The sequence below is a fragment of the Leptodactylus fuscus genome, chromosome 2, assembly GCF_031893055.1.
Source record: "Leptodactylus fuscus isolate aLepFus1 chromosome 2, aLepFus1.hap2, whole genome shotgun sequence".
NCBI lineage: Eukaryota > Metazoa > Chordata > Amphibia > Anura > Leptodactylidae > Leptodactylus > Leptodactylus fuscus.
Genome location: NC_134266.1, coordinates 27873414 through 27885812, shown reverse-complemented (window position 1 = coordinate 27885812; position 12399 = coordinate 27873414). Strand labels below are relative to the sequence as shown.

Genomic DNA, 12399 nt, shown 5'->3' with positions numbered 1-12399 from the left:
GTCTTTGGCTCCATCTCGTCAGTAACGTTTTACATGGAGTTATGATTTTTAATATTGTATAATTTATATATAGTTTGCCTGTTTAATATCATAGAAATGTAAGCAATAGGGTTTTTAGTGATGTAGAGTAGTTGAATGCATGTGTCTGACCGTAGCTGATGGACGTATTGATGTAGTCGGATAAAGGAGTGTATAGTGATGGTTCGGCTTCCCGACACCCCATCCCTGGTAATAACAGTCTCTATGCAGCCTTACAGAATATATCCGCATACATAAATGAATAAGTAAAAATGACAAAAGCCACAATGTTATTCAAAACCTCCGGCACATTGCCATCTTCCCCCCTTGTACGCTTTTATTCCCTTTTAAGGACCTTGTACTTTGTATAACATTAAGGCATTTGACTTGGTATTTTTTTGGCATTGTGTATTCCAATAGGTACATAGGAAGCTTGTTTTCCCTCTGGATTTGCCCTTGACAAATGGTTGCCATAATAAGACAATAAGCACAGATCTGAAAATATTGCTCAGCCCGCTTACTTGTGACCATAACATTTTAATTTTAGCATGCTGCGTAAGATACAATGTAATGTCTGAAATCAATGGTCATTGAAATAACCTTGTTTCCTACTGCTACGGCTTTGCAAAAGAGAAAAAAAAAATTGGAAAGCGTTTCGATGTTCTTGCTGTGCAAGCAGGCAATATTAATTTTCTGAAAACTAGTCTTTTGGGGGAAATTATGTATCCGTACATGCTTCCTATTGAATTCTTATGCCAAGTTACAAGCTGAATGCAATCAAAGAATTGATGAATGATGACTACATTATGGGATTATTGTAAGACACACGGAGACAAGTAATTTGTTTTTAATGCTTATGTTAAGTATGAGATCGGTATCGTGCATCACTGTGTAATGTAAGCACACTGGGAATTTAAGATGAGGTACATTGGCAGGCTTCTTGTTGTGGCCTGTACTGTTACCGGACTGTCATTTCTTTAGATTGTCTACCCTGTGACATCATTGCAAGGCAACCCTATTTGTTACCCTGGCTAGTGAGCCGGAAGCTATGCATCAATACAACCTTATCGTAGCACTGCATGGACAGACTGAGTGTTCAGAACTCTATCTCCCATCTTTTAGACTGGTTTAGTGGGACACACATGGGACAGTTTCCCGAAAACCTTCACCACATGGTGTTCTTTTTGGCCAGCGTATCCCAGATACTCTTATTAGCCACAATTGGGTCATCTGCTAAACTTACAGCAAAATTGTCGAGTTATTTACATTGTTCACTGTCTCATGAGTCTTCAGTCCTTTACCCATCTACACCAAGGGCACCCCAGCCACTATTGGGCTCATGGAGACTTCAACACATGGAGGATCCCATAGTGGAACCTCCTACTACTACCACCACCATCATCTCCTTCTTCACTGCATTAGTCCCTGAGAAGTAATAGAGGATTTGGTAGAGACTACGGCCACTATGAACCCACTTACGACTACTCTCATCCTCTGTATGCTTCTCTACTGGGCTTCTGCACCTCCATCACTTTTTTTAGCACCTGGGAGCCTCCACCAACCTTCTACTGCTCCTTCAACCATATCACTGTGTAACTAGTTATCAATTAGCTTCCTAGGTAAGAGCGGCACTTTTTTTGATCAACTTTAGCAGAAAGGTCTAAAAATCAGTTTACCAACCAAGACGATGCACAGGTTAAATGACAGCGCTCACCCAAACTATTACGGAAGTTCTTCTTTATTAAAAATATGGTATGGTACAACGCGTTTCGGACACAAACTGGTCCTTTATCAAGTGCACAATCACTGGCATGGATGGCTCATGAGACGGGAGCAACAATGGAACTTACCGGCTGCCTCTCCATTCAATCACTATAGAAGGGACAGAGACAGACCAGTGCTGTAATGTAGAGTGTATTAAAAACTAGGAGCTGACCCCTGTCATTGTTACAGTGATTGATATCGGCAATCTACAACAAAAAGGGGTACGGCTAAGATCTGCAGATTACCTAGGGCTGGATTCTCAGACTGTGGGAACCTCATGTTACCAAAACTCTACCCATCTACGGTGGCCAATGGCTGCACAGTTGTGAAGGAAGTAACTCAGTCGGCCACAAAATAATTCAGATTTGTCCAGTTCTGGGCTGTGGAGTTGGTAGCCCAAACATCCGGCTTCACTATTTTTCCCCAACCCAATGCCTGTCCCATCTCCTGTTCTGACTCCTTCAAGTATGGCTGACTCCTATGGTCAAACAGACGCAAGAAAAATCCTCTAATTTTTATGAAAGTAAATCTGTAACAATATATATATATATATATATATATATATATATATATATATATATATATATATGTATATACACACACACTCACCGGCCACTTTATTAGGTACACCATGCTAGTAACGGGTTGGACCCCCTTTTGCCTTCAGAACTGCCTCAATTCTTCGTGGCATAGATTCAACAAGGTGCTGGAAGCATTCCTCAGAGATTTTGGTCCATATTGACATGATGGCATCACACAGTTGCCGCAGATTTGTCGGCTGCACATCCATGATGCGAATCTCCCGTTCCACCACATCCCAAAGATGCTCTATTGGATTGAGATCTGGTGACTGTGGAGGCCATTGGAGTACAGTGAACTCATTGTCATGTTCAAGAAACCAGTATGAGATGATTCCAGCTTTATGACATGGCGCATTATCCTGCTGAAAGTAGCCATCAGATGTTTCCAATCTTCAATTGTCCAATTTTGATGAGCTTGTGCAAATTGTAGCCTCAGTTTCCTGTTCTTAGCTGAAAGGAGTAGCACCCGGTGTGGTCTTCTGCTGCTGTAGCCCATCTGCCTCAAAGTTCGATGTACTGTGCGTTCAGAGATGCTCTTCTGGCTACCTTGGTTGTAACGGGTGGCTATTTGAGTCACTGTTGCCTTTCTATCAGCTCGAACCAGTCTGGCCATTCTCCTCTGACCTCTGGCATCAACAACGCATTTCCTCCCACAGAACTGCCGCTCACTGGATGTTTTTTCTTTTTCGGACCATTCTCTGTAAACCCTAGAGATGGTTGTGCGTGAAAATCCCAGTAGATCAGCAGTTTCTGAAATACTCAGACCAGCCCTTCTGGCACCAACAACCATGCCACGTTCAAAGGCACTCAAATCACCTTTCTTCCCCATACTGATGCTCGGTTTGAACTGCAGGAGATTGTCTTGACCATGTCTACATGCCTAAATGCACTGAGTTGCCGCCATGTGATTGGCTGATTAGAAATTAAGTGTTAACGAGCAGTTGGACAGGTGTACCTAATAAAGTGGCCGGTGAGTGTATGTATGTGTATATATATATGTATATATATATATATATATATATATATATATATATATATATATATATAAATTCATTGCAACAAAAACATTAATTGAATTTACAAAAGCAACAAAATAGTTGAATAAAATTTGCCTAGATTTGTCTAGCTTGTCCTAATTTCTATTTGACATACATTGAATGCGGTTTTTCTTTGGTCCCTTTATAGGATGTTTCTGGGATGCCGGCTCTCTGCTCCCCCGTACCCCAAGGTGGTGGAGGATTTGACTACCGCCTGGCCATGGCCGTACCCGATAAATGGATTCAGGTAATGTAACCTGTTCTTTCTTCAATCTAAGCTTTTTGCAGTAGCCATGTATTAGAAGTATTGGTCATTATTCTGAAGCCGAGCTTTTTGCTATCGTAGTCATATGGTCACTTTATTTTAATGCAGATCCTGAAAGAGTTAAAGGATGAAGATTGGGATATGGGGAATATCGTCCATACGCTGACAAACAGAAGATATAATGAAAAGTGCATTGCCTATGCTGAAAGCCACGACCAGGTAATGTAGATGTAATTGTATGTAGTTACTCACAAATGCTATAAAACAGAAATATAACATTTTGATAAGATATATCTTTGAAGTAAAAACCACAATCAGTAGATAAAACCAGGGACATTTTCTCTTCCTGCTTTCATATCTTTTCATTCTGCTTTCTGAGGATCTGTTCCTATTTTAGCAAAAAAAATAAAAATTGAAGACCAGACTGCCTTCAGCCCTTAGGAAGGGGTCTAGGACTTGTTTCCTGAGCCGAAGGTCATTGCAGGATCTGCTGCTGCTGGGACGCTCAGCCATTGACTATAATCTTTTGGGGATCCCGGCAGTAAATGTTAATAGGACTTTCATCGATTACAGTAATGAATAAGTCGTGAACCTCAGATGGGTGGGATCGGGATCTCGGCACCCCGGCTGACTATCATTACATACATGCACAGTGGAGCGGCTCTTCACTCTGCCCTGTAGGCCAAGGTCTCGAATGAAAGGAATTTAGCTATTATAGAGGATATGACGTAACAGGATAGAGGATAAATTGCTGGTAGTTGGATGTCTAACCAGTGGGACCCCCACCAATCCTGAGAGGCAACTGTTACTCCCATTGAGAATGTAGTGGCAGATCCATTTGTTTCACTGTCTGCTATCTCTGGTGCTCCTATTGAATTGAATGGATTGGGGGACGCGTCTGTGCCCATCGCTACTTTCTCGGTTCTTAGTGGAGATCTCAGTAGTAGAAGATAAATAATATTTTTGGTATAACACCTTTAACTCTAAGAAAAAAAAAACAAACAAACTATAACTTAGAATGTCATAGTAGGATTTTTGATGATAGTTTTTTTTAAACCAGTCAGATTCTGAGGACAGACATTGTGACCACCTGTCAATATCCAGAATAACCCCCTTTGGCAGAGCGGACTGCTGCGAGACGTGCAGGAAGAGAGGGGATGCTGTGATGAGGTCACTGGGATGTTGAGCCATGCCGACTCTAGTGCCGTGGCCAGCTGCGCTAGGTTACACGGTTGAGCATCCATGGCACGAACAACCCGATCGAGATGGTCCCACAGATTCTCGATTGGGTTCAAGTCCGGGGAATTTCCTGGCGAAGGGAGTACGGTAATATCATCTTGGTGCTCCTCGAACCACGCACGTACACTGCGAGCTTTATGACACGTCCATTGTCCTGCTGGTAGATGCCATCATCCTGAGGAAAAACAATTCACATGTAGGGGTGAACATGGTCCGCAAGGATAGATGCATACTATCCATCATACCTTCCACAATGATGAGTGCACCCAGATGGCTGATGACACGTGCCTTATGCGACTGGTTATTTAACATCGACGTCTAAAGTAGGCGGTGCTCACATTAATATGACTGGACTGTGCATATTTTTTAACAGCTTAGAATGGCATCACTTCCCCGCTACGCCGATTCCAAAGCTTACTGAGCCCCCCTTTTGATTCCTACTTCTTGGTTCCTCTCCGGACACAGGAAATTCCTGGTTTGTGTATCTCTGCAATGGATACATGAATTTTTATTGGTGACCTAAATTAAAAATAAAAAAAATACCCAATAATGCACACCTGTACCCACCGCAGGAGCCAAGTTTTTGGAAATAGCAGTCATTGCCGTATTATGAATGGAACAAAAGGGCGACTGATCTCGTGACCGGCTGATACAAAGATTAATTAGCGGTTTGGGTAGAACCAAGAATAAACTCACAAAGTAATAAGGAAATTAATATTGGGCAAGGATCTAATTTAATGCAGCGTGGATAAAAAAAAAACCGCAGAACCGAGCAACCCAATGACCAATTTATTTCAAACAAAACCTTATTTATCTTGCTCTTATTTGGCAGGATACCAAATCCTCTCACAAAAGATTCACTTGAATACCCAACTCATCATGAGAACTCATTTGCATCTTAAAGTTAGCCAGAAGAGTCGAGATGATAAAGGTTGGAGCATTTGCTATTTAAAGCCGTAACTCTGGTAAAGCCGTAATCTCTGGAGTTATGTGAATACAACCTGAGCGCAGAGACTCATCCGCTTTACATGGGTCTCGTTCACACCTTTCCTTATTGTACATTTTCGGTCCAAAATACTTGTCCTTACATTTGACTTTTCAATATAAGCTGCTGTGTGTACTTGAGGTGTTACACCATTTCTGGCCTGGCCTTTATATGACTTTCATTGACTTATATTTTCTTCCTCTCTAAACGGGTGGAGAGTAGCTGCTGTACATTGTACACAGTGAGTCAAGGAGAATCTGCGTCTCACTCAGAAACGGCCCCAGAGATATGCAGGACATATATGGAGAAGTACTGACTTGTTCTGATATAAATAAAGTGCTTTGGTTGTAATTGAACTTTCCTATTCATGTCCAACAAAAACCCAATAAGTCTGTGTTTTCGAAAGAGATGAGCGAACAGTAAAATGTTTGATATTCGTTTCGAGTAGCTGCTCAATATTCAACTACTCGAATCGAATATCGAACCCTATTATACTCTATGGGGGGAAAATGCTTGTTTCAGGGGTAGGCAACATTAGATCAAATTACACTTACCAAGTCCACGAGTGAGGGTCGGGCTGGATATCCGAGAAGTCTTCTCCTTGCAGCGTCCCCGCGGCATCTTCCAGCTCTGAATTCACTCTGCCAGGCATCGGGCCTGGGCAGAGCCGACTACGCATGTCCGCACTACAAGCAGGTATGCGCAGTCGGCTCTGCCCAGGTCCGATGCCTGGCAGAGTGAATGAAGAGCCGGAAGACGCCGCAGGGAAGCTGCACGGAGAAGACTTCTAAAGGTAGGAGAAGAACCAGCGTTGATTGGCCGACTGTATAGCATTCGGCCAATCAATGCTGGTTCTGCATCGAACTTTTCCATTCGAATAGCAAGTGGTACTCGATCGAGTACAAGTATTTCGAATACCGTAATATTCGATCGAATACTACTCGCTCATCTCTAGTTTTCGTCTTTCTCCTGCATTTCCTGTCCACTCTTCTCACTCTCTTTAGACTTCTATAGACATGTCATGTGACCTCGACGTCTGCTTACTTCACATAGAGGATTTGGGCTTCCTATTACAGAAGTTACATCTTAGTGATGAGATTTTTATCCTCAATTATGCAGATTGGGATATCCCTTTTAAAGGGTATGGTTACACCGTAAGTAAGCGACACAAAGCCGAAGACAAGTTGCATCTATTGATTGACTATTGTATCACATTACGACTGTGTGCGTCTGCGGTACAATAGTCACAAAAAGTGCATGGTTGCAGGTTACAATTTGCATGCAACTTTTTCTCCATTAGATTTGACTGTAAGTAGTGCGCATCTGCTTTTTACAGCCAAATTGCATCTCTAAAACAGTTGTATGACAGTCACAGACAACTTGCACAACCTTTTAGGCACCAGAGATGTCGCCATATAGCAGTAAGCTCCAAAGCTTCCCTCTTAGGTAGCTTAGGCCTCATACACACAAGGCACTCAGGACTGGGATATCCGGTACCTACATCAACTGGATTTCCTGGCTTGACCCCAGTCTAGGGTGTATATAGTACAGACAGTGAATCTGCAGGCAGGTAGGGACTCCCAGTATGATTGATCACTAAGATGCAAGGAGTCTCGGTCTCCTGATTGGGTTTGCACTGGAAAATCCAGCCAATGTATGGACGCCGGTCTGGCTTGCCCTATGTGCATGGGGCCTTAGGATTAGAGCTGCTGTGACTGCTATGGATATATAAGAAAGCATTATCTAACATAGAACGATGGACCTCACAGCTGTATGGGATTAATGGGTGGATTCTGGGGACTTGATGGAAACCTCTCCGTACTTTTCTATGTTTTGCACGTTTAGCCCTTTCCAGGTCCCTACCAATGACATTACATTGTAGGTAAATAATAGATGAAGTTCTGTCCTGGGTTTCTTATTTAGGAATGATGTAAAATACAGTTATATCTGTGCGGGAAAACATTTTTAAGCATGCTTACAAATTTCTGCGATGTCCTTGGCGATTTAATTGCTCAAGTGGGATAGGTAATTCTAAAGTAGTTGTACATTTTATGTTCCAAGTGATATCCATATTTAACCTGTCCTTGGCTGTACTCCAGGTATCTAGGTCCTTGAATGAAGCTTGTGAATTAAATACTTTTTTCCATCCATTCTGGAAGTTACTGGCTATTGTCCAAGTATTAATACTATACATTGTTCCCGTTGTATCTGGCGGCTGATATTTGGCGCTGTGCTTATTACAGGATCCTGTGGCTTCCAGGCAATGACAATGTGCACGGTGTAGAAGGAAAACTTTGCTAATTATCAAACTGCATAATGAGCCATTTAAGCTCGGTACGCACCCTCATTGCCCCCTCCGAATGAAGAATTAATAACTAAAAATTCTGTGCAACTTTTGTTTATTACTACGCCACATGCATATTTAATAAGGGATATGCTGATCTACAGGCAGAGAAGAGTTCAAAGGAATAGTAAACCTCGAATATTAAAGGGTTTTCCCAGGGGTAGATTCCTACTGATAGACCATCAATATCAGATCAGTAGGACTCTCAGCGCCCCCCATGACCAGCACCATGGCCTCTTTAGTGTTGACCCCAGTCTGTCTAACTGCACCCTATCTACTAAAACCCTGCACCGCCAGTGCTACTATAAGTGAATGGCATACAGGTACAGGACCCATGTAATGGAGAAGAGGCCGCAATGCTTGGGCAATGGCCATGGTCACTTATAACCGCTTATTGGGAGGTGTGGGGAGTCTGAGTTCCCCCTCTGATCCGATATTGATGGCCTATCCTTGTCTAAACAGCCCCTTTATATTATGGTGCCATAGACTGTTTTTACATTTGCTGGCCTCTTGGTCATTATTAGTGTTGCGCGAGTAGTATTCAATACAATACCTCGCCGGCATAGGAACACATGTAATCGGCTGAACACCAAGGGGTTAAACGCATCGAATATTCGAAGCGTTTAACCCCTTGGTGTTCGGCCATTTATACACATTCCTATGCCGGCGAGGTATTCGATCGAATACTACTTGCTCAACACCAGTCATTATTATAGATGAGCGAGTACTATTCGAAACTCCAGTTTGGAATAACACGCACCCATAGGAATGAATGGACAAATGGGCCGCTTCCATTCATTCCTATGGGTGCGTGTTATTCGTAACGGCCGTTTCGAATAGCACTCGCTCATCTCTAGTCATTATATATGTGACTTTGATACTTTATGTGGCAGTCATGTTAGAAAAATGGAGCCTGCCACGCAACAAAAAGTGTTGGCCTCTAGTAAAAGAAGGATTGGGCATATGAAGATTTTTACAGCACAATTTGCACAATGAGGTCAACTTTGCACAGCTTGACCATCATCCTCATACCTGTTATACAAAGAGCCTTGGGGTTCAGAAACACAAGACTGGTTCTGTGGAGGTCCGGAGTAAAGTGTTGTAAAAGGGATCGCCGTAGGTCTAGCTGCCAAACCTTCCAATGGTCCGTTATGGTCACTGGGGGTAGCCATGGGCCGCTTCCGTGGGCCAATGTCGTATTACACCATGGGGGAGACTCATAAGTTATTAAGACCATTGTTTTATACACCAGATATAAGCTGAAGTCCATCTGAGAAAATTGCGGCAACTTTTTTGAAAGGGGAGGTTTTGGGGTAGTTATAAGCTGTACCCCTTCCTTATTAACTACATTTCTTGACACGTTACAAAAGTGGTGCAGAGAGTGACATGTCCAATTTTAGCAAAAAGTTGTGTTTTATGACTTCTCTCATGTCTGGTCTCCCGGAGTTGGAGATACACTTGGCATCGATCCTCAATCAGGGATTCTCATAATATATATCGCAACATTTCTCTATCCTGAACTCTCTGTAAATACAGCATTTCTTTCATATTTGACTTCCTAGGCACTGGTTGGAGATAAGACGTTGGCTTTCTGGTTAATGGATGCTGAGATGTACTCAAACATGAGTGTGATGACTCCTTTAACGCCAGTTATCGACCGTGGAATTCAGCTTCATAAAATGATCCGACTCTTAACACACAGTCTCGGAGGGGACGGATACCTCAATTTCATAGGTAGGTTCAAGTATGTGAATGGGTTTGTGTTACAGATGTCAAACCCTAAATATTAAAAACACTTGCGTCATAGAAGACCATGACTTATTCCATCAATTACTTATTCTGGCTGACCAATGTTGGTTGTCTACGGAGGATATAGTTAAAGGGGCTCTATCAGCAAAATCATGCTGATAGAGCCCCAGATATGCGTGAATAGCCTTTGCTTAAAAAAAATGGCCTGGGCGCATGCGCAGTAGCCTTAGTAGAAGCAGCATGCTACTGCGCATGCGCCCAGGCCATTTTTTAAGCAAATGTCAGTTCGCGAGCGCCGGAAGGAAGACGGGACCCGAGGACATCGGAGGAAGAAGAGGCGTGGATGAAGAAGACGTCGGACCCTGAATGCCCGCCCCCCGTGCACGTTCGGTAAGTTTATCACATTCTGTTTTAGGGTTTCATTTTAAAACAGGGGGGGGGGGGGGTAGGGGGGGTAGTATAATATAACTTTTACGGTGCCTGAATAGCCTTTTTAAAGGCTATTCACGCATATGTGGGGCTCTATCAGCATGATTTTGCTGATAGAGCCCCTTTAAAGCAAGGCATAGCTCGGTAGTCCTGGAGAAGTCAAGAATTGAAATATTGAACGTGACCAGAGTGGTGACCAGAATTTTTCTAGAATTTGAATCAGCTGAATCTGATAACTCATTGCACTGACAACAAAAGCCATTGAAATTAATAACATAAAGTCTAGTTAGTGATTAGAAAATATTTTTTAACATGTTAAGTCATGGTGAACTTAGCTATATCTGTACGACATGTTCATGGTTATTCTGGTGCTGATGTAAGATATCCATGAATATCAGATTGGTGGAGCACTTTGACCACCAGGCACATGGCTACACGTTCCATAGTGGTTGTGTCTGGTACTACATGTCCATTTCTCCCCTTCACTTCAAAGGGACAAGATGTAGAAAGCTGCGGTATCTGGGACAACCATTCTAAAATATGCAGCCCATGCTCTACAACCCCTTACAACAGCTGATGGGTTTGCCTACTGGGAATCACATTCCCCACCAATCTAAGGATACTCATACTAAAATCTAAGGAAAGGACATCAGTATTAAAGGGTTTGCCCAGTGGGGGAATATTTGTGCTAAATAAATCGGCAAAGGTTTATAAAAAGTAAAGAAGGAATACTCATCTCCCCAATCCCCTGATTCTCCAGTCCCTGCAGGTCTCTATTTCCTGGTCCCTCTCAACATTCAGGAAATACCCACTGAGCCAATCACTGGCCTTGTACATTTACTAAGTAGCATTTTCTTTGTTGAGAGAGACCACCTAGTACAGACCGGCGGTAGGAATGGACAGCGCCAAAACCCTTTAAATGGGCTGGGTCAGGGGTGAACCCTAGAGTGATCATGGCTTGTCTCAAAAATTATATAAAACTCAGATTGGCTCTGTTGTACAGTCACAATCCCCTCTTTCTCTCCAGTGTTAGAACTTACCAGGCCAGAAGTGGAGAGGTTCACATGACTGCTCAGATTAAATGAATTCTACCATTAAAATCACTTTTTTTTTCTCGATAACACATAGGAATAGCCTTAAGAAAGGCTATTCTTCTCCTACCTTTTAGATGTCTTCTCCGCGCCGCCGTTCAGTAGAAATCCCATTTTTTGTCTGTATGCAAATTAGTTCTCTCACAGCACTGGGGGTGGGCCCTAGTGCTCAAACAGCACTGGGGGCGTCCCTAATGCTGCGAGAGAAATCTCCAGCGCCGCCTGTATCTTCTTCAGGAACGGCCTCTTTGCGTGTCTTCTTCCAAAGCTGGGTTCAAACTTCTAGGCCTCGGGCAGAGCCGATTGCGCATGCCCACAGGTCACAAGAACATGGCCGCTTACGTACTGTGTAAGCGGCCATTTTTCTTGTTAGTAGAATCCCTTTAATCACCGGTCTCAGTGGACAAGGGTAAGGCGCTGGTGAGAGATGTGACCACTCCATATATGTCACCAGCGACCATTGAGGCCGGTGATTAATCTCAATGGTCATGCGAATCTCTTCGCTTCTGGCCTTGCGAATCCCAACATGGGAAGGAAACTGGGTCAGAACCGTACAGTGCAGGGATTGGTAAGACTTTTTGTTTTATACCCATCCTGGCTGCCCCTAATTTTGCTATAATTTCTTGCCAACCCCTATTAAAGAACCCTCATGTAATAAACACATATTACGGACGCCTGTTTCCTGTTTTTTTTTTTTTCCTCTTTCCACGGTGAGCTGGTTTCATCCCTATTATTAGACGCTGCCAATACAAGGGGCCATGACAAATCCATTCTTACACTCCAACACCAAGGCATATCCAGAAAATACAAAGCGTGCTGTATTTAAAGAAGTGGAACAAGGCATTTCACATTTGTAAAATGAAACCATACAGGATTTCCATTTTTTTCATTATTTTC

General features: G+C 42.9%; 1 protein-coding gene across 1 annotated transcript in view; it reads left to right on the top strand.

The window, feature by feature from the left end:
- GBE1 (1,4-alpha-glucan branching enzyme 1) overlaps positions 1–12399 on the top strand; it is a 115566-nt gene that overhangs the window by 78953 nt on the left and 24214 nt on the right. Inside the window, exons 11-13 of the mRNA XM_075263547.1 lie at positions 3549–3647; positions 3774–3884; positions 9796–9967. Coding sequence (XP_075119648.1) covers positions 3549–3647; positions 3774–3884; positions 9796–9967 — 382 coding nt within the window. The remainder of the gene's footprint in view (positions 1–3548; positions 3648–3773; positions 3885–9795; positions 9968–12399) is intronic.